Raw genomic sequence first — 24,534 nt, forward strand, 5'->3', positions numbered from 1 at the left:
ATATGGGCATATGCTGCCACCATTTTCTGTCCATTAATTTTAATTGATGGAGTCATGAGCAGCACATAGCTGAATGTGCCTGTGGCGCTTTTGACAACCAAGCTCTGGGGGCCGAAGAAGGAAAATGTGTGTCATCATGTTAATATGGCATTCCATTGTTTGCTATTTTAATGCGGGGGGGGGGGGGGGGCGAGGATCTCAATCAGTTTAAAGCTTGATAAAAACACCGTTTTATTCTCGGGGGATGGTGGGAGTGAACAAAACAATTAGCTTCACAACATTCCCTGGAACACTTACAAATCAGTCAAGCTGGGTTACTTAATCTACATTGTTGTAGGGATTTACAAGATATTACAATGCTATAGCTAATTAATTGATTATGAGAAAGTGGAGTTAGATTACGTTAGAAAGACAGGTGCTTCACTGCAGACAGGTCAACAAGGCAACAATGATAAGGTGATATAGCCAGCTAGATAGAACAGAATAAGGAGGAGGAAGAACTTGGCTTTGGGGGAAGGAGGTGCTGCTTTGTCTTGCTTTTCCTAACTTCTCCCGCAGAGCGGTGGCGGGCCTGAGCGGGAGCAGACCGAGGTCCGAGAGTGGGGATAAAAGCAGCAGCAGACCTGCAACAAGAGAAAACTACAGTGTGACGTCACAGGTTAAGTGATTGATAGTGACTGTGGGCTTAGTTTTAAGTTAACATATAGCATATAACTAAATAAAAAAAACTAAACTTAATTTAATAAACTAAACGAGGTAAATAATTTGATTAACACTAAACTAATTAATTAAATAAATAAAATAATGGGAGAACAGGAGATGTGTTGCTGCTGCAATATGTGGGAGCTTGTGGACATTTTTGTCCAGGGCGACTACATCTGTGGCTCGAGGAACTTCGGCTCCGAGTTGAAGAGCTGGAGTCCGAGCTGCAGACATTGCGAGACATCAGGGAGGGACCTTTTGCTCCAGGAGGCAGCCACACCTCTTAGATTAAATACTTTAGAATTGACACGTGGTCAGGGACAGGAGGGTGTGACTGTGAGAGGATTAGATTATAACGTGGGATGTTTACACCCATGATTCAGTAGGCAAGTTCGTTAAGGGATAATTAGAAAATTACTGAAGGAAAGCAACGGAAAGGTGTTCAGTATCAAGGAATGTGCTCTTGTAAATCACAGACTAGAACAGTTTATGCTAAGAGAAGATACAAGAGACTTTTTTTTTTGTATGAAGGATTTAGAAAGAATGAATAAAGAAACAATTTCCTTTGGGAAGTCAGTAATGTGGATCATCAATTAAAAAAATTGTCACTCGAGAATGCAAAGGTTAGGAAAAATATCTTTACACAGGGTTTTTGGAACATAGAATTTTTTGCCACAGGGAGTGGTTGAGAGTCTTGAGATGGGGACCATTGCATCTCATGGGAGAATTGCATATGTACCTGAAGCAGAGAGAGATGGATATGAGGAGAGAGAACAGTGGGGTTAGATTTGGATTGGTCTAGCAAAGAGCTGGCACAGACACAATGGGCCAAATGGCCTCCTTTTGCTCTATAAACTTCAATAGTTCAATGGCTTCCCATGAAAACTGTGGCAAAAATGACTGAGCAATTAACTCCTAATCATGGCATTCCTCATGGGATGCTACCTTCGGAATTGATTTGTTGGCTACAACTTTATAATTGAACACTCACCAGCTTGTTTCATTATTTCTGCAATCAGGTTACCTGACGCACATATCATAATTATTCCACCTGATGGAATTGCAGCATGCAACGTGACACGGCAAACTGGGAACAAATAAAACAGAAAGAATTAGAGCGCACAGGTCACACTCACAGACAAATCCTGACCTGTCTGCCTCCAGCTGTGCCTCTGGGGAATGTGACCGTCAATATAAGTACAGGGAAGATTTTCCTTTTCCCGCATTTGGGATTATTGGATCATCTGGGTGCAGTGAATACAGAAAAACCGAACAGGGAAGAGCACACGCCCCTAACAGAGCCCATTCCATTCTCCATCCATTTAAATTAATGGACAGAAAATCAGATGGCTTCCCTTATAGATGTCTGCTACTCTCCACCCGATTCTCCTGTATTTGCTGTGCAGGTGATCAAATAATCCCAGGAGCAGGAATATTAGACCCATTACCTTTTTCTACCAAGGTTGTGTTCCCCATGTCAATGTGTAGGTGTTAGCTGTGGTTCAGTGTTGGCACTCACCTCAGCCCCGTAATCTAGGTTGGCACTTCAGTGTGACACTGTCGGAGGTGCCTTCTTTTGGACAAGACCTTAAACTGAGATCCTATTTGCCCTCTCGGATGGATGCTACAAAATCCCATGGCACTATTCGAAGAAGAGCAGGTAAGTTCTCCCAGTGCCCAAGTGATGCAATAATCCCAGGAGCATGAACATTTGCCCCATTATCTTTTTCTTCCGAGTTTCCGGTCCCTAGGCCAGTGTGTAGGTGTCAGCTTTGGCTCAGTGGTAGCACTCTCACCTCAGAGTCAGAAGGTCATAGGTTTAAGACCCACTCCAGAGTCTTAAGCACATAATCTAGGCTAGCACGTCATTGCAGTACTGAGGGAGTGCTGCAACAACAACTAGCATTTATGTAGCGCCTTTAACGTAGTAAACATCCCCAAGGCACTTCACAGGAGCGTTCTCAAACAAAATTTGACACACCAGGAGATATTAGGGCAGATGAGGTAGGCTTTAAGGAGCGTCTTAAAAGGAGGAAGAGAGGCGGAGAGGTATACGGAGGGAATTTCAGAGCATAGAGATAGGCATCCGAAGGCATGACCGCCAGTAGTGGAGCGATTGAAATCTTTTGGATGAGACGTTAAAACTGAGGTTTCTTACTCCTACTCGGGTGTATGTAAACAACTACAACAACTTGTATTTATATAGCACCTTTAACATAGTAAAACATCCCAAGGCGCTTCACAGGAGTATTAAAAGACAAAAAAATGACACCGAACCACATAAGGAGAAATTAAGGCAGGTGACTAAAAGCTTGGTCAAAGAGGTAGGTTTTAAGGAATGTCTTAAAGGAGGAAAGAGAGGTAGCGAGGCTAAGAGGTTTAGGGAGGGAATTCCAGAGCTTAGGGCTGAGGCAACAGAAGGCACGGCCACCAATGGTTGAGCGATTAAAATCAGGGATGCTCAAGGGGGCAGAAGTAGAGGAGCGCAGATATCTTGGGGGGATTGTGGGACTGAAGGAGATTAGAGAGATAGGGAGGGATGAGGCCATGGAGGGAATTGAAGACAAAGATGAGAATTTTGAATGAACCCATGGCAGTACTTTAAGAACTGATTGTTTTTACTGGTGTCCTGGCCAACATTTATTCCTCAGACAGTATCACAAAAAAAATTGACCTGCTCACTTATCTCATTGAGGTTTGTGGGACCTTACTGTGCCCAATTTGACTGCTGTGTTTCCCACATTACAGCAGTGACTACAATTCAAAAAGGACTCCATTGGCGGTGAACTGCCTGGAGTTGTGAAAGATGCTATATAAATACAAATTTGTTCATACAACGTGTAGTGCACAGCATTATCAGTCTTCTATCCCTGTAGAATTAGACTATCACTAATACACCCCAAACATTGCTCCAGACCATTAGTATATTCCACTCAAATTACAAAATTAGAAATGAACTTCAAAATTTTTTGTTATTTCTCAGTCCTTGCTCCCAGTTTGTTCCTGGTCTGTCAGGTAGCAAAATCAAAAGTGGGCTCTTCCTCCGAGTTCATTTCACCCTCCTCTGAATTTATTTCACTTTCTGGTAGTTCGTTTATCTCAGTCATTATTTGTTTCACAACAATTACAGCACAGATGGAGGCCATTCGGCCCATTGCGCCTCTTCCAGCGATAGTTAATTATCTGGAGCCATCAGTGTAGAAACTCTACCCATCGCTTTGCACTCTCCCTGACCAGTCTCCAATTCCAGGGAGGGTGGGGTTTGGGGTCCATTACTATATGGGGGACACTCAAGCTGGTAGCAATATCCACCCAGCATAAGCAGTGAAATCTGAGAGCAGCAGCCTGCCCCTCGGAGACGGGAGCAACAGGCTGACCTGACTACTGCCTTAAAGGCTTCCCAAACTGCTCAGTGAAGCTCTGACTCTGGTAGATTTATATCCCCAACCTGCTGATCCTGCATCTTAACTGCAGCGTGCAAACTGAATGGCAGTATAACTGGGTTCTCCTGCCTCATATCTCTCAAAGCAGCAGTATAATGGCACCTTGAAAATAGGTGGATGGTAGATTAGGTCGGGAAAGAACAGCACGTTCATGAGAAAAATAAGGACAAATATACACACTGCCTCAGTAATGGGATAAAGAAAATAATTTGCTCAGCGATGAGTCCATAAAAAGGCTTGAACACCCATTTACATGCTGCACACTTGTTTCGGGAGGTTTAATGGCCAATTGCATAGCAATGGCAGGGCAAAAGCCAGAGAGAGCGCGTACAGTGTAGATTAGCAGGATGAGGTTAATGGGACTCTTTAATGGAGCAGAGAATGCTAAGAGGCGAGGGTTTTAAAATCATGAATGACTTTGATAAGAGTGATATATAAAAAATATAACTCATGTTCAAACTTACATTTGGTCTTCAAGATCTTATTTAATCTTTTTCTGTCACAGGCCATCATATTACAAGCCAATAATACGGTTAATATTAGATGGAGACAGAAAAGCACAGACATAAACACTGAGATTCCAGAAAATCCTATTAAAAGAACAAAAAGGTGAATAAAATTACACACATTCACAGGTTAGAGAATAAATACAAATAAAAACTTGATACAACTTAAGGAAATTGCTTACTTATAGATTCGTAGGATGTTTACAGCACAGGAGGCAGCCACTTGCTCCACTCCTGCTCTTGCTTCTTATGCTTAGTGCTGTCTGCAAGTTTTGAAATGTTACTTTAGATCCCAGAGTCCAAATCGTTTATGTAAATGGTGAACAACCGTGGTCCCAGCACTAATCCTTGTGGAACACCACTTCACACCTTTTGCCAGTCTATGTAGCTGCCTTTAACCTCACCTCTCTTCTTTCTGTTCTGCAGCCAGCTTGCTATCCATTCTGCTACTTGACCCCTGACTCCACATGCTCGGACCTTGTTGCTGACCAGGCTTCCAGTGATGAATTTTCACGACAGGTTTAGTAGTCCAGCACTCCCACTGGGAGCCGTGCTTGATATGAGCAAGTGATGAAGGTAGGGCTACAACACTCTAGCGCCAATTGTCCAATAAATGCTCGCATCAAGCAAGACTTCCTGCTGGAAGCCAGAAGAGGAGATACTTTCCTCATTATAATGTTTGATTGACTCATACTCTGGTCAGCCCACACCTGGAGTACTGTGTCCAGTTCTGGTCACCGGGGCACAAGGATAACTGCAACATTTCAGGATCTTGGATTTTTTTTTTTTTTTTTTTCCACGGCATGGATTTGGGAATGAGTCATGTCTAAATATTATGTTTCTAAAACAGAATGGCTTCTTAGCCCACTTCAGAGGCATCCATATAATGTGCGACTTCTTGTCGCACATACGTGGAGTGAAGGATCTTTAAGGCAGGAATTTCTTCAGTTACTCCCGCTCCGCCGCCATCATTTTGTCAGAAGAATGATGAAGTTACGACGGTGAAGTGGGAGCAGCTCCGAGGAAACTCCCAAGAGAGCCAGTTGGGTTTTTACACTAAAATGACAGCTTTCACAGTCATTTTTTGGCGACAGCCCACAAATTGGCAAATTTATTCAATTCAAATCTAACTTGTCAGGGTGAGATTAGAACTCAGCCACTACACTGGAATATAGTATGTCCGAAGTAGTGTAGAAATGCAATTACTAACAGAGAGAAAAGTAACAGGAGAACATACAGTACCATCAGCCAATATCCAACATATATATGCAACAAGAAGAATGATAAATGAAAGCATTGTGGTAATCTGGAAGAATTGTATCATGTTCCGAACAAACTCAAGACCTGGAACAAGAAGAAAACTGATTAACATTACTCGAGCAGACAATATTCACACATCAAATTAATAATTTTGAAATATTGAGGTCCAGAATTCAAAATGACACAGGCATCACATTTAAATGTTCCACAGGGTCGATTATTAAATTAACAGTTTTAAACTTTCAACACCAGATTGTGCAAAGAACAATTTTCTCTTACTTATTTTGACATGCTCAGTCAAGCATGGCATTTTATCAAACAAGGTTGTAGCAACAGAGCCAATCAGTGCGGCAACAGCAGCAATCAGTCCGGCAATGGAGAATGCCGCTGTGTAATGATGCATACGTGCAAGACCTGAAATAGAAACATTATTTTAAACTTGTACGACTTTCCAAACCAGATTACAAAATGTAAACAGGGACATTTTCCCCAATTTAAGTGTAGTTATCAAGATCTAGTGCATTACAATAAAACACTTCCCGCTTCACGGATCCAACGCTAGTATCAAGGCCCTCGACACGTTAACTATCATACACTTAGACACAGTGTAAAGTGCCCTCCACTCTGTCCCAACAATATACCCAACTCCACGATCAGAAGAGTGCATCATAGGACACCAGTGTAATAATCTGCCATTTCCCACATCGGGCATCTGTCGGCACTCCGAGTCACACTGCTGACTTAAAGGGCAATTTTCCGCTTGCTCCTGGTAAATGTCGAGTACGTATAATCGGGAAATTGTGCACTCCCAGTCTGTGATTTTCCATCCTAATCCTTTTTCCTACCATGGATATTTCTGGGCCATTTGTGGGATAGTCCATATAAAAAGTGAGAACAACGATACACAATGTTATTCCCACAGTAACATCCTTAGTGAGGCTGAGTGCAAGGGATGTCGGTGGAATATTAATTTTAACCAATAAATGGAATTCACTGGCTGGCTTGACTTACTGTAAATAGTAAGAAAATACAAATTGTTCTTCTTGTTAACAGGATTTTCCACGGTGCAAGTGTATTTCCCACAGTCTGATTTTGTGACTTTAGAAATAATCAACTTGCTGTTGTTTTGCACTAACTGATAACGTTGGCCATTCATTATCACTTCATCATTTTTCGTCCACAGAATGGAACTCGCTTTCCCCACAGACACTCGACAGATCAGTTCGATGGTGGTATCCACATAGGTAGAATTGATCAGAGGTTCAGACAGTGGTTCTGTAATATAATGGAGATAATGCATGGAGTTAAATAGGTCTGAGAATGAAGACAACATCATTGCTGCACATTGTGTTTGTGCAGTTAACTAACAAGAGCCCTGTCCTTCACACGTACCTCATAATACTTCGACCCGGAGCTGAACATCTGACTCCATAATCCTATCATAAAGACTGTCTACGCTCCTCCCTGTAACATCGCCCACCTCTGTCCCTACTTCAGCCGAGCTGAAAGTCTCATCCATCACCATTCTCACCGCCAGATTCGACCATCCCAATGTTCTCCTCCCTGGTCTCCTATCCTCCGCCTGCTGTAAGCTTCAGCTCACCCATAACTCTGCTGCTTGTATCCTATCTTTTACCAAGTCCCAGTCACCCATCACCCCTGTCCTCACTGACCTACATTGAATCCCATCCTCTAATGCATTTAATTTAAAATGCTCACCCTGGTGTTTAAATCCTTCATGGTATTTCCTTCTCAATCTCTTCCAACCACATATCCCGCACGCTCTGAAATTCCCTCTAAACATTCTGCTTCTCCACCGCCTTCGCCTCCTTAAATCCCAGCTCTGAACAAGCTTTTGATGACTCCTCCTAATATGCTCGGATACAAAAGCCCTAGGATTATTTGCATGAACACCTTTGCGGCCGTCTGCGCATGTGCTCGGTATACCGGAGCCGCGCATGCGCAGTATCAAACAGTGCCGCAGACGCATCCGACACCTGGGAGCCACGCTTTCGTCAGCTCCATGCGGAAAAGAACAGATGGTCCGATGTTGGTCGGGGGGTGCGGGGGAAAAAGAGAGGATCGAGAGGGGAAAGCAAAGGGGGTCAGGTCAGGAGCCCGGGGGGAGGAGGCGTCAGGTCAGGAGCCCGGGGGGAGGGGGCGTCAGGTCAGGTCAGGAGCCCGGGGGAGGAGGGGTCAGGTCAGGTCAGGAGCCCGGGGGAGGAGGGGTCAGGTCAGGTCAGGAGCCCGGGGGAGGAGGGGTCAGGAGCCCGGGGGAGGAGGGGTCAGGTCAGGTCAGGAACCCGGGGGAGGAGGGGTCTGGTCAGGTCAGGAGCCCGGGGGAGGAGGGGTCAGGTCAGGTCAGGAGCCCGGGGGAGGAGGGGTCAGGTCAGGTCAGGAGCCCGGGGGAGGAGGGGTCTGGTCAGGAGCCTGGGGGAGGGGTTCGGGTCAGGAGCCTGGGGGAGGGGTTCGGGTCAGGAGCCTGGGGGAGGGGTTCGGGTCAGGAGCCTGGGGGAGGGGTTCGGGTCAGGAGCCTGGGGGAGGGGTTCAGGTCAGGAGCCCCGGGGGGGGGGGGGGTGGTCAGGTCAGGAGCCCCGGGGGGGGGGGGGTGGTCAGGTCAGGAGCCCCGGGGGGGGGGGGGGTGGTCAGGTCAGGAGCCCCGGGGGGGGGGGGGGTCAGGTCAGGAGCCCCGGGGGGGGGGGGTCAGGTCAGGAGCCCCGGGGGGGGGGGGGGGGTCAGGTCAGGAGCCCCGGGGGGGGGGGGGGTCAGGTCAGGAGCCCCGGGGGGGGGGGGGGGGGGGTCAGGTCAGGAGCCCCGGGGGGGGGGGGGGTCAGGTCAGGAGCCCAGGGGAGGGGGTCAGGTCTGGAGCGGAACCCAGGGGAGGGGGTCAGGTCTGGTCAGGAGCCCAGGGGGAGGGGGGAGGGGGTGTCAGGTCAGGAGCCCAGGGGAGGGGGGGTCAGGTCAGGTCAGGCGCCTGGGGGAGGGGTTCAGGTCAGGCGCCTGGGGGAGGGGTTCAGGTCAGGAGCCTGGGGGAGGGGGCCAGGTCAGGAGCCTGGGGGAGGGGGCCAGGTCTGGTAAGGAGCCTGGGGGAGGGGGCCAGTCAGGGACCTGTTGGGGTGGTAATGCGCACTGAGAGCACAGTGGCGATGCGGGAAGAATGTGATCCAGTTGGGCAGGGGGAGGTCACGAACTGTAATTAGGGGGGGGGGTGGGGCGGAGGGAAAAGGTCAGGTACTTTGGCAGGGGGAGAAGATCAGGAACCCGAGGGGGATGGGAAGGTCAAGAACATGGGCAGGGGGAGAAGGCCCCGCACCCAAGGTGGGAGAGGGCGGGGGGGGGGGGGCGGGGAGGTGGTCAGGAATCTGGGAGGGGGAGAAGGTCAGGAACTTTGCGGGGGGGGTTGAGGTCAGGAACTTGTTGGGGAGGGAAAAGGTCAGAAACTCTGGGGTTGGGCGGGTGAAGGTTGGGAACATGTTGGGGGGACAGCAGCTTTCTTGGGGGATTGGGGGGGGGGGTGCGCAGGGAGGGGGAGAAGGTCCTAGCTCACGAGGGTGAGCCCTGTCTGTTCCCTGTGAGCTGTCTGGAACCTGGCTGTCAGAATGAATGGTTCAAATTACACATTGCAAAGTACTTGATTACTTAGGCAGGATCTAATTACACATTCCAATGTGTCTTGTTCTCAAGGGGACCAATCAGAAATCTGGTGTTGCAAATAGTTGTGACCACACAGAATAGGTTCGATGACAGGAAACTAAGGGTTAAGGGTGGGCAGCATCCGTGGAGAGAGAAACAGAGTTAACATTTCAGGTCTGGGACCCTTCATCAGGGGGAGAAGGTCAGGCACCCAAGGTGGGAGAGGGCAGGGGGGAGAAGGTCAGGAACCCGGGAGAGGGAGAAGGTCCACGGATGCTGCCTGACCTGCTGAGTATTTCCAGCATTTTCTGTTGTTATTTCAGATTTCCAGCATCCACAGTATTTTGCTATTGTATAAGGGTTAAGGGTAATGGGGTGTTGCTTGGTTCTGGCTCCACTAAACATAGATGGTTTGGGCTTGGGCACAGGGAGCACATTATTGACATTTGATGATGACTCAAAACTAGGTTGAGGTGGACAAACAGCAAGGTGGACTATTGAAGATTTTTGGAGGACATAAACAGGTTTGCAGAATGGACAGACAGATGCAATTTTACGTGAAAAGGGACAAGATAATTCATGTTGGGATGAAAAACAAGCAATCGGATTATACACGCAATTCAAAGGCACTGATGGTGCCAAGGAACAGAGATCTGGATGCAAATACATAATTTCTTGGAAGTGCAGGGAGGTAAAGCCATGAAAAAAGGCCAATAATATTTGGGTCCTATAAATAAAGTCACAGAATGAAAGAGCAAGGAGGTCATGATAAGTTTATACATGGCAATAATTAGACTACAGAGCACTGGTGCAGTTTTGAGCATTCCATTAAGAAAGGACATTAAAGCCATGGAGCGGGTACAGCCTGGATTCAAAAGGATGACACTGGCAATGAGAAACTATAGTACGAGGAGAAACTCAGAAACAGAAGTAGGCCATTCAGCCCCTTGAGCCTGCTATGCCATTCAATTAGATCACTACTGATCTGCACCTCGATTCCATTTTCCCACTTTCGCTCCATTTCCCTTGATACTCTTCCCTAAAAAAAATGATCGATCTCAGTCTGGAAAGCTCCAATTGTCCCAGCATCCATCACCTTGTAGGGGAGAGAGAGTACCAGATTTCTACCAACCTTTGTGTAGAAAAGTACTTTCTAATCGCATTCCTGAGAGTGGCCTAGCTACTTTTAAGATTAGGTCCCCTTGTTCCTGAATCCCCCCCAGAGGAAATAGTTTTTCCATATTTACCCTATCACATCCATTAACATTTAAAACATGTAGATCAGAGTACCCCTCAATCTTCTATACTCGAGAATACAAGCCCTGGGACTGGAGAGTCTGGCATTTATGCCACAGGAAAAGAATCAGCTAAGAGGAGATATTCAGAATTTTGTTAAAGATGATGGAATTAATGGGGAAAGATGATTTCCTCTAGTTAGGGAGGGCAGTGACGGGAGAATCACTAATTTAAAATCATTAACCATCAGTCACTCTTGTAAGTGGACTGAACACATGATTTTGTCAGAGTTGACTCTGACTGCCTTATATCTACTTGTAATACCATAACTTGGGGTGTAACAACAGCACCCTCCTACAACCTGAACTGGATAGTTTATGTCTTCTGTACAGTGCTAGGGCCTCAGCTATTTACAATCTATATCAATGACTTGGATGAGGGGCGCAAGTGTAACGTATCCAAGTTTGCTGACGATATAAAGCTGGGTGGGAAAGTAAGTTGCGAGGAGGACGTAAAGAGGCTGCAAGGGGATATAGACAGGGTAGGTGAGTGGGCAAGAACATGGCAGATGGAGTATAATGTGGAGAAATATGAAGTAATCCACTTTGGTAGGAAAAATAGGAAAGCAGAATATTTTTTAAATGGTAAGAGATTGGGAAATGTTGGTATTCAGAGCGACCTGGGTGTCCTTGTACACGAATCACAAAGTTAACATGCAGGTACAGCAAGCAATTAGGAAAGCAAATGGTATGTTGGCCTTTATTACAAGAGGATTTGAGTACAAGAGTAAAGAAGTCTTACTGCAATTATATAGGGCCCTGGTGACACCACACCTGGAGTATTGTGTACAGTTTTGGTCTCCTTACCCAAGGAATGATACACTTGCCATAGAGGGAGTGCAATGAGGGTTCACCAGACTGGTTCCTGGGATGGGGAGAATGTCCTATGAGGAGAGATTGCGTAGACTAGGCCAATATTTTGTACAGTTTAGAAGAATGAGGTGTGATCTCATTGAAACATAAAATTCTTACAGGGCTTGATAGGCTGTTTCCCCTGGCTGGGGACTAGGGGATCACAGTCTCATAATAAGGGGTCGACCAATTCGAACTGAGATGAGCAGAAATTTCTTCACTCAAAGGGTTGTGAATCTTTGGAATTCTCTAACTCAGAGGGCTGTGGATGCTCAGTCATTGAGTACACTCAAGACAGAGATGAATAGATTTTTGGATACTAAATCAAGGGATATGGGGATAGTTCGGGAAAGTGGAGATGAGGTAGAAGATCAGCCATGATCTTACTGAATGGCGGAGCAGGCTCGAGGGGCCGTATGGCCGACTCCTGCTCCTATTTCTTGTGTTCTTATGTTATTATGAGCTCACGTCCTCTCCAATCTTCCCAAACACAAGATGACGCCTGATATGAATCATGAAGCTGCTTTATTTTTCAGACAGAAATGAACTAAAGAGCATCAGCTGGAATGAAAACCCAATTATTCCACTGAGCAATGCTGCGCTTTGCAGTAAACTCCCCACACTATTCTACTGGCATCTTCAGAATGATCTGATTTTCTGCACAACTACTGGCTGTAAGAAACTGAACTCCAGAGTTATGACCTTCAGCCCAGGGCAGAATGTCCTAACATAAGAATTAGGAGCATTCCATACGGCCCCTCGAGCCTGCTCCGCCATTCAATAAGATCACGGCTGATCGGCGACCACAACTCAGCCCTGTACTGTGAAGGAATATACTATATAGCCTTTCTAGAAAAATATACTATCTTATGAAGGAATTCTGGCCTTGTTCAGATAAGACAGTGGTTAACCCAGAAGAGTACCTTATAAGGAACTCTACCTTATAAATTCTTTAAAACATGACAAACTGGGTTTGGAAATTTAGAAACCTAACTATGAAATTGCTGTGAAAGAATTCGGACTACTGAAATAGGACAAGTTGTTGACCCTGAATAAATAACCTTATTGAAACAGAAGAATGGGTGGCTCCGAGTAGCTGGCCTTTTGGGAACAGAACAATGGTCAACCCTGGATAAGTAATTTAAATTATTCCTCTTCAAGGTGGCACATAAGATAAGTAACATCTGCCCTCGTAAAGATGACATGTGAAATAAGGGACATCTGCCTTCACACCTATATGGTAAAAACTCCCAATAACTTGCCGATGTAACAGTAAGAATTGCAAGAGGTCAGCAGAAAGATGAATAGTGATAATTAACTGGGATCAGCAGAAACCTTAAGGGATACAACTGAAAAAGGGTATAAATATTGAAGTTTCAAAAGGGATATCAGCCTCGCTTTAATCGGGCAAAGCGATTCTCAACCACAGAGGTGGCTCTGTGGTCTTCCACTCTATCTCGGTGATCAAAGGTATTTTGATATTGATGAATATACTGTAGCAAAGTTAAGATTTAAAAGTAAGATTCTCTGTTAAAAAAATTGCATTTTTTCTCTTTTTAGAACTGTTAATGTTGCGATTGACTGATTCACCAACTGTAAATTGCATGTCGGTTCTTTTAATAAATTTCTATAAATTTTTAGAATTGTCTTACATAAGTCTTCTGTATCAATAACTCACGAACCCAATCTCTGTACACTCTTTAGTGGAGAGGTACATTTCTGAAGGAGATCTCCGGACCCACATAATATCCGGGACATTACAGTCTAGCTAAACTTATTAAAAGTGCTATCTGGAGAATGGTAACATTCTCGGGTTGCTCCTTTCCTTTAGGGAGAGATAGCTCGGACCTTTAGACTCAGTTAAGCGTCTTTAGGATCCGGCTACCTCAAACTTTAGTTTAAAGTGAACATCTGAGAAATACGCCTGATCCGGGATAGCCCAAAAGGGGCCAGGTCTCGTAAATATCCTCAGTACAACCCTTACTTAAAGTAATTGGTTGGAGGTTGAGAGGGGAGTGGAGAATTTTTTTCACCCAGTGGGTTGTGGGGGTCTGGAATTCACTGCCTGAAAGGGTGGAAGAGGCAGAGACCCTCATCACATTTAAAAAGTACTTGGATATGCACTTGAAGTGCTGTAACCTACAAGGCTACGGACCAAGTGCTAGAAAGTGGGATTAGGCTGGATAGCTCTGTCGGCCGGCACGGACAAGATGGGCCGAATGGCCTCCTTCTGTGCTGTAAATTTCTATGATTCTACAATTGTACAGTACTTTGTTGAGACCACACCTGGACTACTCTGCAGTTTTGGTCTCCATATTCCCGCCCGAACCCCATATCCCTCGATTCCCCGAGAGTACAAAAATCTATCGATCTCAGCCTTGAATATACTCAACGACTCAGCATTCACAGCCCTTCGGCGTTGAGAATTCCAAAGATTCACAACCCTCCGAGTGAAGAAATTCCCCCTCATCTCAGTCTTAACTGGCCAACCCCTTATCCTGAGACTGTGCCCTCTAGTTCTGGACTCTCCAGTCAGGGGAAACAACCTCTCAGCATCTACCCTGTCAACCCCCCTCAGAATCTTGTATGTTTCAATGAGATCCCCTCTCATTCTTCTAAACTCCAGAGAGTATAGGTCCATTCTACACAAACTCTCATCATAGGACAGCCCTTTCATCCCAGGAATCAATCTAGTGAACCTTTGTTGCACTGCCTCTAAGGCTTGTCCTTTCTCAGATAAGGAGACCAAAACTGCAGAGTACTCCAGGTGTGGTCTCACCAAGGCCCTGTACAATTGTAGTAAGACTTCCTTACTCTTATACTCCAACCCCCTTGCAATAAAGGCCAACATGCCATTCGCCTTCCCAATTGCTTACTGTACCTGCATGCTAACTTTGTCTTTCCTGTACGAGGACACCTAAATCTCTCGGAACACCAACATTTAATAGTTTATCATTTAAAAATATACTGTTTTTCTATTCTTCATACCAAAGTGAATAACCTCACATTTCCCCACATTATACTCCATCTGCCACCTTACTGTCCACTCACTTAACCTGTCTATATCCCTTTGCAGGTTCTTTGCGCCCTCCTCACAGCTTATTTTTCCACCTAGCTTTGTATCGTCAGCAAACTTGGATACATTGCACTCGGTCCCCTCATCTAAGTCATTAATATAGATTGTGAATAGCTGAGGCACAAGTACTGATCCTTGCGGCACCCCACTAGTTACAATCTGCCAACCAGAAATGATCCGTTTGTCCCTACTCTCTGTTTTATGTCCATTAACCAATCCTCTTTCCATGCTAATATATTACCCCAACTCCATGAAACCTTATCTTGCATAACAACCTTTTATGTGACCCCTTATCGAATGTCTTTTGGAAATCCAAATATACAACAGCCACTGGTTCCCCTTTATCCTGCTAGTTACATTCTCAAAAAACTAAAATAAATTTGTTAAACACGATTTCCACATAGAAAATCATAATATAATTAGGCAGAGTCAAAGTGCCCTGTTACTACTTCATTAATAATACATTCCAGTATTTTCCCAACGACTGATGTCAGGCTAACTGGCCTGTAGTTCCCTGCTTTCTCTCTCCCTGCAGTTCCACAATTTCTTCTGTCAGCCTGAGAGCAGTGACGCTTTACTAACACTGACTACTCCCCCCAGGGGGCAGAATCCACCAGCCCAACTTGGAATTCTACAAAAACAGTTGTCACGGCAGCAATTAAGTGCGAACCATCACTGGAGTCTTACACTGTTCCAGCTTGTCCAGAGACTCTGTCTGAATTCCAAGCTACATCTCCCAGCCCGGCTGGCCGCTGTATTTAGCTCATTTGTAGCATTTTAAAGACATACTACACCAAGGACCCCCGCTGGCAGCATGGTCTGAAATTCCAAAAAGGGGCATTTAACCTCAATCCTGATTCTATCCACTTCTCCCCACGACCACCCTTCGAAAGATTTTTGTTTTTGTTGCATCACTTTCAAAGTCTACAAAATATTGAAACTACTTGAATGAGCTGCAAATCTTTACTATTTATCCATTCTGACTGAGCTCACCTGGGCACAGGGGGCGGGGCTTAGTCGGAGAGCTCACCTGGGCACAGGGGGCGGGGCTTAGTCTGACTGCGCTCACCTGGGCACAGGGGGCGGGGCTTAGTCTGACTGCGCTCACCTGGGCACAGGGGGCGGGGCTTAGTCTGACTGCTCACCTGGGCACAGGGGGCGGGACTTAGTCTGACTGAGCTCACCTCGCCATCAGGAAGTATTATTTAAAGGAAGGAGCTTTCGAGTAAACAACAAATGTTTGAGAATAGATACGTCAGGAAGTCTTATCTATAACACAGAGTCATAGGGCCATAACAGCACAGAAGGAGGCCATTTGGCCCATCGAGTCCATGCCTACTCTCTGCAGAGCAATCCAGTCAGTCCCATTCCTCCGCTCTATCCCCGTAGCCCTGCAAGTTTATTTCCTTGAAGTGCCTATCTAGTCTCCCCTTGAAAACATTGAGTGTCTCCGCTTCCACCACGTCCGTCGGCAGTGAATTCCAGGTTATCACCACTCGCTGTGTAAAAAAGTTTTCCCTCACCTCCCCCCTATATCTCTTGCCCAAAACTTTAAATCTGTGTCCCCTAGTCCTTATACCATCAACTAGTGGGTACAGCCTTTCCCCGTCTAGCCTATCCAAACCAGTCATAATCTTGTACACCTCTATCGAATCACCCCTCAACCTCATTTGATCTAATGAAAACAAATCCAGCTTCTCCAAGCTGTCCTTGTAGCTAAGATCCTCCATCCCCAGAACCATTCTGGTAAATCTCCTCGGCACCCTCTCAAGGGCCTTCACATCCTTCCTAAAGTGTGGTGATACCTTTGATGTACAAAAGAGCATGGTTTTCAACAGGTCTTCAGAGGGCACGAAAGATAGAACTTCAAGCCGGAAAGCCACTCTTGTCTGGTTAAACTGATCATTCATACAGTCATCAATAAACTCTATTCCATATTCTTCACTCCCTCCTCCCACCCCTCTCATCGCCACTCCCCTGCCCCTCTAGTCTACCCCCCCCGCCCCATCTCCCCTCTTCTCCCTCACCCGTCTCCCACCCGCCCCTCCCCCATTGTCCCTCGCCCCTTGTCTCCCACCCGCCCACTCATCTCCTGTCATCCCACCCAACCCCTTGTCTCCTGTCGTCCCTCTCCTCCCCTCGTCTCCCTCTCAAAGTCTACCAAGTATTGAAAACACTTACCAATGAGCTGCAAATCTATTCTTATCTTTTGTGCATCTACAGCGATGGTATAAACTCCTTCATCGCTGGGTTTTAAATTGTTTACCCTCAGAGACCCATTGGATGTATTAAAATATAAACGAGATTTGAAATCTTCATTTGGTTTCGCTTTATAGAGATTTGATTTGTAATCCAAAATAGTAACAGCACTTTTGTTGCTTGCGGTGAACTCCCACAGTATTTCACTGTTGCTCAGATCAGCTCCGTATTCAGGATCCAGTAAAACTGATGAACCAACCACACCAAACACTGCTTTCATTCCAGCTGATAGACATAAAAAAGCAAATGTAATCATTTAAACTGTGGCAGTAAAACACTGAAATGCAGCAGCAAATGTGAAGAAAAATTGTAAACGTTGTGCCAGCAGATATGCTCATGAGTATTTACAACACCAAAGTTCTGATTGGTCCACTTGAAGGACACGACACACCCAGCAGTTTGTTTGGAATGAGTAGCTCGAAACTGCCTGCCTGAGTAATCAAGTACTTTGCAATGTGTAACTGGAGCCATTCATTCTGACTGCCAGGCTCCAGACACAGCTCACAGCACTGCTTTCAGAGAACAGACAGCTCACACTCGCGGGTTAGGAGCTTCTCCCCGTCCCCGAGTTCCCGAGCGTCCCCCACACCCCGAACAGGTTCCTGACCTTTCCCCTCTCCAACAAGATCCTGACTTCTCTTTCCCCATCCCGGGGCCATTTCATTTACCTCCCCCACCCCAGGGCCCTGCCCTTCCACTCCCTCACCCCAAGGCCCCTACCTTCTCCCCGCAACCCACAAATCCGAGGCCTTGATTTTCTCTCCCATCCCCTGACCTTCACCTTTCACCCCACCACACACACACACACACAAAACCTGGGGCCCTGACCTTCTCTCTCTCCCGTCCCCCAGAGACCTGACCTTATACCCCACCAGCCCCCGCCGCCCCAGGGCCCCGGCTTTCTCCCTTCTCCCCGCCGCCCCAGGGCCCCGGCTTTCTCCCTTCTCCCCGCCGCCCCAGGGCCCCGGCTTTCTCCCTTCTCCCCGCCGCCCCAGGGCCCCGGCTTTCTCCCTTCTCCCCGCCGCCCCAGGGCCCCAGCTTTCTCCCTTCTCCCCGCCGCCCCACTCCACCCTGGGACCGTGACCACCTCTCCTCCTCACTGTTGTATGAACGCATTCAAGCATATAACCAGGCAGACAGGCTTCTAACTACGATATTCTCTTTATTGGTAAAATGGCTGACTGCCGCTTTCCCGGGTAATTCCCATAATGCAATGCACATTACATTACCGCATTGACTGGTGTCAAATTCGCAATCAATACACGACATCCCCCTTTTCCTTGGAAACAAACTTGCAGTTTACAAACAGTTGCTTACAATAACACTGCATAACTTATTTGGTTTATAAACTTTTTACAAACTTGTATCTTACCACACAACTAAATAATTCCCAGGTTTAAACATTTAACATCACCCATGCAGTTCTCGCACAGTTTATGTTGTGACATAATCAGATAGTCTTTGGGGTTTTTCTTTTAACCCTTTGAGGTCTGGCTGTATTGGGTATGCCTGACATGTTGGTGTCAGTGGGTATTGCCTGTGTCACAGTGGTATGTGTGTCAGGGTCGACTATACTGTCCTCAGTCCCTTGTGTTTCCTCCTGCTCATGGAGTGTCTCCTTTGGTCCATTGGTTCTGTATTTCTTCACAAACGTAGTGTTTCTCGAGTAGCGTACTCCTTCTGGAGATTCCACTGCTACTTGACTCCCTGTTTTACTCAAAACTTTGTGGGGTGTGGCATTAAAAGGAGTGGTGAACTTGTCCACTTTGTCCTGCCGTACCAGCACCGTGTCGCCAACTTCCACCTCTGAGTATTGTGTTCTCCGCTGTTCATCTGCGTACAGTTTGGACTTGCCTTTTTGTTCTGCATTCCATGTCTGCGCGTGACTCTGATGTCTGGCAGCTTTCCTCTCATTTTCCATTTAAAGAGCAGCTCTGCCGGGCTCTTTCCTGTCGTGGCATGGTCAATGCTCCTGTACACAGTCACATATTTTCTAAGTTCATGTTTCCAATCTAGTCCTTCCGACTGAGCAATTCTGATTCTCTTCATCAGTGATGCATTCTGGCGCTCGACTTCTCCGTTAACCTGAGCCCATTTTGCTGTCGTTTTCAGGCGTTTGATCCCGTTGTTTTCACAGTATTCTTTGAATAATTCAGTTCTGAATTGGGGACCATTATCAGATTTACAGGTGATTGGCAAACCATGACGGCTGAAGATTGACTCTAAACTATCAATAACCTTCTCTGTTGTTGTGGAGGTCATGATGTCATATTCATAGTAGCGACTATAATAATCAACTACCACAAGAATGGAGTGGTTGGATGGCAAGGGTCCCAGTAAGTCTATAGCTACATCCTGCCAGGGGCCCTCCGGTAATGGTGTTGGTCTCAACGGTTCAGGTGGGTCGGGTCTGGCTACTATCTGACAGCCGTGGCACGCTTTAATGTTTTTCAGCTGCCTTGTCCATGCCAGGCCACCAAACCTTGGATCGGAGATGTTGCTTTGTTCCAACTATTCCCAAGTGTCCTTCATGTGCTAACACCAGGGCTCGTGCATGTAACACGGTGGGTAGCACGATGCGTGTTCCCCGAAGAACTAGGTACCCCACTACGCACAGCTCATTTGCAATTGCTGCATAAGCTTTACAGTTCTCAAAATGTCCGTTTGTGATTGCCTTCCATACCTTAATCAGCTCTGGGTTGGTAGCAGAGGCTTCCTCCACCTCTCTAGTAATGAGTGCTTTTGGTGTCGCACTCACAGCTACAAATCTCACGTATTCATCTGAGCCATGAAAATGTCTCTCCTGTTTTGCTGTCTCCCCCAGCAATCGTGACAGTGGGTCTGCAATGTTTTGCTTGCCTGGAATGTGTCTCACCTTAAAATCGTACAGCTGTAATCTAAGTACCCATCTCTCTATGCGGGCACAGGGTTTAGAGTGTGGGCCGTAGATCACTTGTAATAGCTTATGGTCAGTTACCAAGTTAAATTTTCGGCCATACACATATGGATGCAGCCTTTCACAAGCCCATACAAGAGCTAAGGCCTCTCTCTCTGTTTGAGAGTATTTCCTCTCAGTCTGTTAAACTCAGACTTACATAGCATATTGGCACCTCTTGTCCCTGTTGGTCCTGAACTAGTACTGCTCCTAAACCTACAGGACTGGCATCTGCTATCACCTTGGTTGGTGCGTCCTTATCAAAATATGCTAAAGTGCCGGCTCTGGCCAACTCTTCCTTGAGTGCACTGAATGACACTGTCTGTTGTGATCCAAATTTAAATGGTGTGTCCTTTCTCGTCAGGTGTCGCAGTGGCTCCGATAGCATTGCAAACTGCGGGATGAATCTGCTACTGTACCCAACGAGTCCCAAGAAACTCCTCACCTCTGTAGCATTCTCTGGTCCCCGAGCTTCTGCCACCGCTCGCACTCTCTCTGCTGTTGGTCCGATGCCCTTTTCAGACAACAGGATTCCCATGAAAATCAATTGGTCCATGTTGAATTGGCACTTCTCTGAGTTTAGTGTCAGTCCACTTTCCATTAGTCTGGTCATGACAGCGTGCAGGCGTCTGTCGTGCGTTTCCTGGTCGTGTGCATGCATGATAATGTCGTCCGAGATGTTTTCAACACCCTCTATTCCAGCTAAGGCGTTAGCTATCTCGTGCTGATATTGCTCACTAGCTGAAAATACACCAAATATCAGCCTCTTGTACCTGTATACTCCGTTATGTACTGCAAACGTTGTGATTTCTCGTGACTATGGGGTCAGTTCTAGCTGGTGATAACCCCATTTCAGGTCTAGCTTACTAAACACCGTCGAGCCGTTCATACCTTGGAGTATCTCATCAACAGTGGGGATTGGATATCGTTCCCTCACTATTGCCTGGTTTGCTCATCTCATGTCTAGGCATAACCTTACATCCTTATCCGCTTTTGGTACAATAACCACAGGATTTACCCATGGGGTGGGACCCAGTTACAGGTTCGATAATGTCCATGTCCCTCAGTTGTTTTATTTTGGTCTCGACTGCCCCCCTTAAGTTGAATGGTATACGCCCGAGTGGCTGGTCCACAAGCTTCACTTGTGGGTCGATATACAAACTGATCTGTTTTGTGTTCAGCCTTCCTACTCCCTGGAACACCTTTGGATACCGCTGTTCTAGTAGCTGTCTTACATCTACCACAGCTGAGACATCTGCACCTATTTTTAAAACTCCCAGTTTCATGGCTGTCTCCCTTCCTAGCAACGGCTCTCCATGGCCTTTAACCACAATGAACTCCGCCTGCTCAGTTCTCTTACCCATTGTAATCCCACATGTGAATACACCTTTAACTGAGTGGTCGGCTAGAAGCATAAGAGAATAACTTTCTCGCTGTCTTAGGAACATGTGACTGACACTTAATGTGTTCTGACTTTAATCCTTTCCATGTATTCTCATCTATGACATTATTAGTTGCCCCTGAATCAATTAACACTCAGGTTTACTCCCCCCACACAAAAGGTAAGTCTCTCGGTCACGTTATTTCTAGTAACAGCAAATGCAAAGTCATTTTGTTCCTCTACATTGTTCACACTGTGTTTTTGTACCCTTTGTGCGGCATACTTTGGAGAAATGATCCTTTCCCTTGCACTTATGACACGTTTGTCTGTGTGCTGGGCATTTCGGATCTCTGCCCATGTGGTCTGCGTGTCCACATCTGTAATATTTTCTTTCGTTCCTATCGCCATTCCCCTTTGGTTTCTCAGTCAAGCTTTTCGCATAATACCCTCTTTTCTGTGTAACACGATGAACAGTATCTGTCTCCGCCTTCTCTCTACATGACATGGCTGACATCTGCTCCTCGACATTTTCACATTGTGAGGCCAATTGTAAAGTGCAGGCGAGCGTTAAATCATGCCCTTCCTCTAGCAATTTCCTCCGCACATAGGTGGACGTGCACCTACTCAGGATAGCGTCTCTTATTTGATTATCGGCATTCCCCCAAAAGCACAGTCTTTAGCAGCCGCAAGCGAGTAGCAAATTGTTGCAGTCTCACCTGCCTTCTGGGACAACTTATGAAAAGTCTGTCTAGCAAATGCGTTGACCTGGGGCACGAAGCAGTGATTCAAAGCACTAACTGCCGCCGTGTAGTCTGCTGGCTCTCCTGTGTCCGGTAGAGTCGAAAAGATATCCTGGACATCTGGTCCTGCTAGGTGTAGAAGTCGAGCTCTTCTCCTCTGCTCTGTGGCACCTGTAGGGGTATCGTCGATAATGAGTCCTTTGCCGTCGGCGTAAAGCTCAAAAGGCGTTAACCACCTCGTCCATCTTAGACCCAACGTGGCTGGCTCAGTGAAGCATGCAAAATTTTGAATGCCGGTCTTCTCCATCCTAGCTAACTAAAACTTAAAATGATTCCGTTCGTTATCCTCGTCGCCAATGTTGTATGAATGCATTCAAGCATAGAACCAGGCAGACAGGCTTCCAACTACGATGTTCTCTTTATTGGAAAAAAAATGGCTGACTGCTGCTTTCCCAGCTAACTCCAAATAATGCAATGCACATTACATTACTGTATTTACTGGTGTCAAACTCGCAATCAATATACGACACTCACCCCACTCCACCCCGAGTTACTGACCTTCTTACAACCATTACCCCTGGGAAGTGGGATTAGACTGGATAGCTCTTTGTCGGCCGGCACGGACACGATGGGCCGTAAGTGTCGACAATTCTATGCTGGGGAATGTGATAAAACCCGGGCTTTCTCCAGGGCAGGAGCAGCCCCGCTCGGGGACTTCCCGGCCGCTGCAGGAAGCTTCAAGCGCCATTTTGGGTCTACGTTTCCAGGCCGCGGTCACAGGGCCTGCCACACCGGGATTGACCCCCGCCCACAGCCCCCGGGGCAGGAGCCTGCGGCCCGGTCACAGTGACTGGGCTCAATCTATCGCCACCACCTCGGCCCCAAACAAGGAGTTCCAGGCGCCATTTTGGGCCCACGGTCCGGAGCCTGCGGTGCAGCCATTCCCCGTTTATAACCCCGTTCCCCACTTTAGTTCCTCACCATCGGGATCGCAAGGCCGGAGCAGCAGGAGGACGAGCAGCCAAAGGAGAACTTGACGGGCCATCCGGCGAAAGACAAACTAATCCGCGGTCACCACAGGTTCTCAGGACACGGAATCCGGCATTTTGATGTCGAGCTCCTCCCGGCCGAGACTCTCCTGGAGACCAGGTGTTGCTGAATCTCAACACAGGGAGCGGGGCTTAGTCTGACTTAACTCACCTGGACACAGGGGGCGGTGCTTAGTCTGAACTCACCTGGACACAGGGGGCGGGGCTTAGTCTGACTGGGCACAGGGGCGGGGCTTAGTCTGACTGGGCACAGGGGCGGGGCTTAGTCTGACTGCACACAGGGGGCGGGGCTTAGTCTGAACTCACCTGGACACAGGGGGCGGGGCTTCGTCTGACTGGGCACAGGGGGCGGGGCTTAGTCTGACTGAGCTCTGAACACAGGGGGCGGGGCTTAGTCTGACCGAGCTCTGAATACAGGGGGCGGGGCTTAGTCTGACCGTGGTCTGAATACAGGGGGCGGGGCTTAGTCTGGCCGTGCTCTGAACACAGGGGGCGGAGCTTAGTCTGACCGAGCTCTGAACACAGGGGGCGGGGCTTAGTCTGACCGAGCTCAGAACACAGGGGGCGGGGCTTAGTCTGACAGATCTGACCACAAGGGGCGGGGCTTAGTCTGACCGAGCTCTGAACACAGGGGGCGGGGCTTAGTCTGACCGGCCTCTGAACACAGGGGGCGGGGCTTAGTCTGACTGGACACAGGGGGCGAGACTTAACCTGACTGATTGGGAAAAGGGAAAGTACAACGAGACCTGGGTGTCCTTGTGCACCAGTTGCTGAAGGTAAGCATGCTGGTGCAGCAGGCGGTTAAGATGGCAAATGGTATGTTGGCCTTCATAGCAAGAGGATTCGAGTACAGGAGCAAGGATGTCTTGCTGCAGTTGTACAGGGCCTTGGTGAGACCACACCTTGAGAATTGTGTGCAGTTTTCGCCACCTTATCTGAGGAAGGATGTTCTTGCCATGGAGAGAGTGTAGCGAAGATTCACCAGATTGATACCTGGGATGGCAGGAATGACGTATGAGGAGAGATTGGGTCGATTAGGCTTATATTTGCTAGAGTTTAGAAGAATGAGAGGCGATCTCATTGAAACTTATAAAATTCTAACAGGACTAGACAGACTAGATGCAGGAACGATGTTCCCGATGGCGGGGGAGTCCAGAACCAGGGGTCACAGTCTAAGGATAAGGGGTAAGCCATTTAGGACTGAGATGAGGAGGAATTTCTTCACCCAGAGACTGGTGAACCTGTGGAATTCTCTACCACAGAAGGCAGTTGAGACCAACTTATTAAATATATTCAAGAAGGAGTTAGATATATTTCTTAAGGCTAAAGGGATCAAGAGATATGGGGAGAAAGCAGGGACAGGGTACTGAATTTGGATGATCAGCCATGATCTCATTGAATGG

General features: G+C 47.1%; 1 protein-coding gene across 5 annotated transcripts in view; it reads right to left on the reverse strand.

Annotated features, from left to right (window-relative positions):
- LOC147095817 (uncharacterized) overlaps window positions 1-23,327 on the reverse strand; it is a 48,080-nt gene extending 24,753 nt beyond the window's left edge. The window contains exons 1-7 of one of the 5 annotated variants that reach the window (XM_085974818.1): window positions 23,064-23,325; window positions 16,949-17,251; window positions 6,923-7,186; window positions 6,191-6,325; window positions 5,894-5,995; window positions 4,610-4,735; window positions 1,694-1,789 (exon numbers count right to left, since the gene is read on the reverse strand). In XM_085974818.1, the coding sequence (XP_085830944.1) occupies window positions 1,694-1,789; window positions 4,610-4,735; window positions 5,894-5,995; window positions 6,191-6,325; window positions 6,923-7,186; window positions 16,949-17,251; window positions 23,064-23,127 (1,090 nt within the window). In that variant the 5' untranslated portion in view covers window positions 23,128-23,325. Of the gene's footprint in view, window positions 1-1,693; window positions 1,790-4,609; window positions 4,736-5,893; window positions 5,996-6,190; window positions 6,326-6,922; window positions 7,187-7,630; window positions 7,761-16,948; window positions 17,252-22,640; window positions 22,898-23,063 lie in introns of those variants that run through there. The other 4 variants (XM_085974821.1, XM_085974824.1, XM_085974822.1 and 1 more) reach the window with 4 other exon arrangements.
- Window positions 23,328-24,534: the final 1,207 nt, after the last annotated feature.

This window comes from Somniosus microcephalus, unplaced genomic scaffold (genome assembly GCF_052327205.1).
Source record: "Somniosus microcephalus isolate GS21.2 unplaced genomic scaffold, FLI_Smic_1.0 unresolved_chr1, whole genome shotgun sequence".
Lineage (NCBI taxonomy): Eukaryota > Metazoa > Chordata > Chondrichthyes > Squaliformes > Somniosidae > Somniosus > Somniosus microcephalus.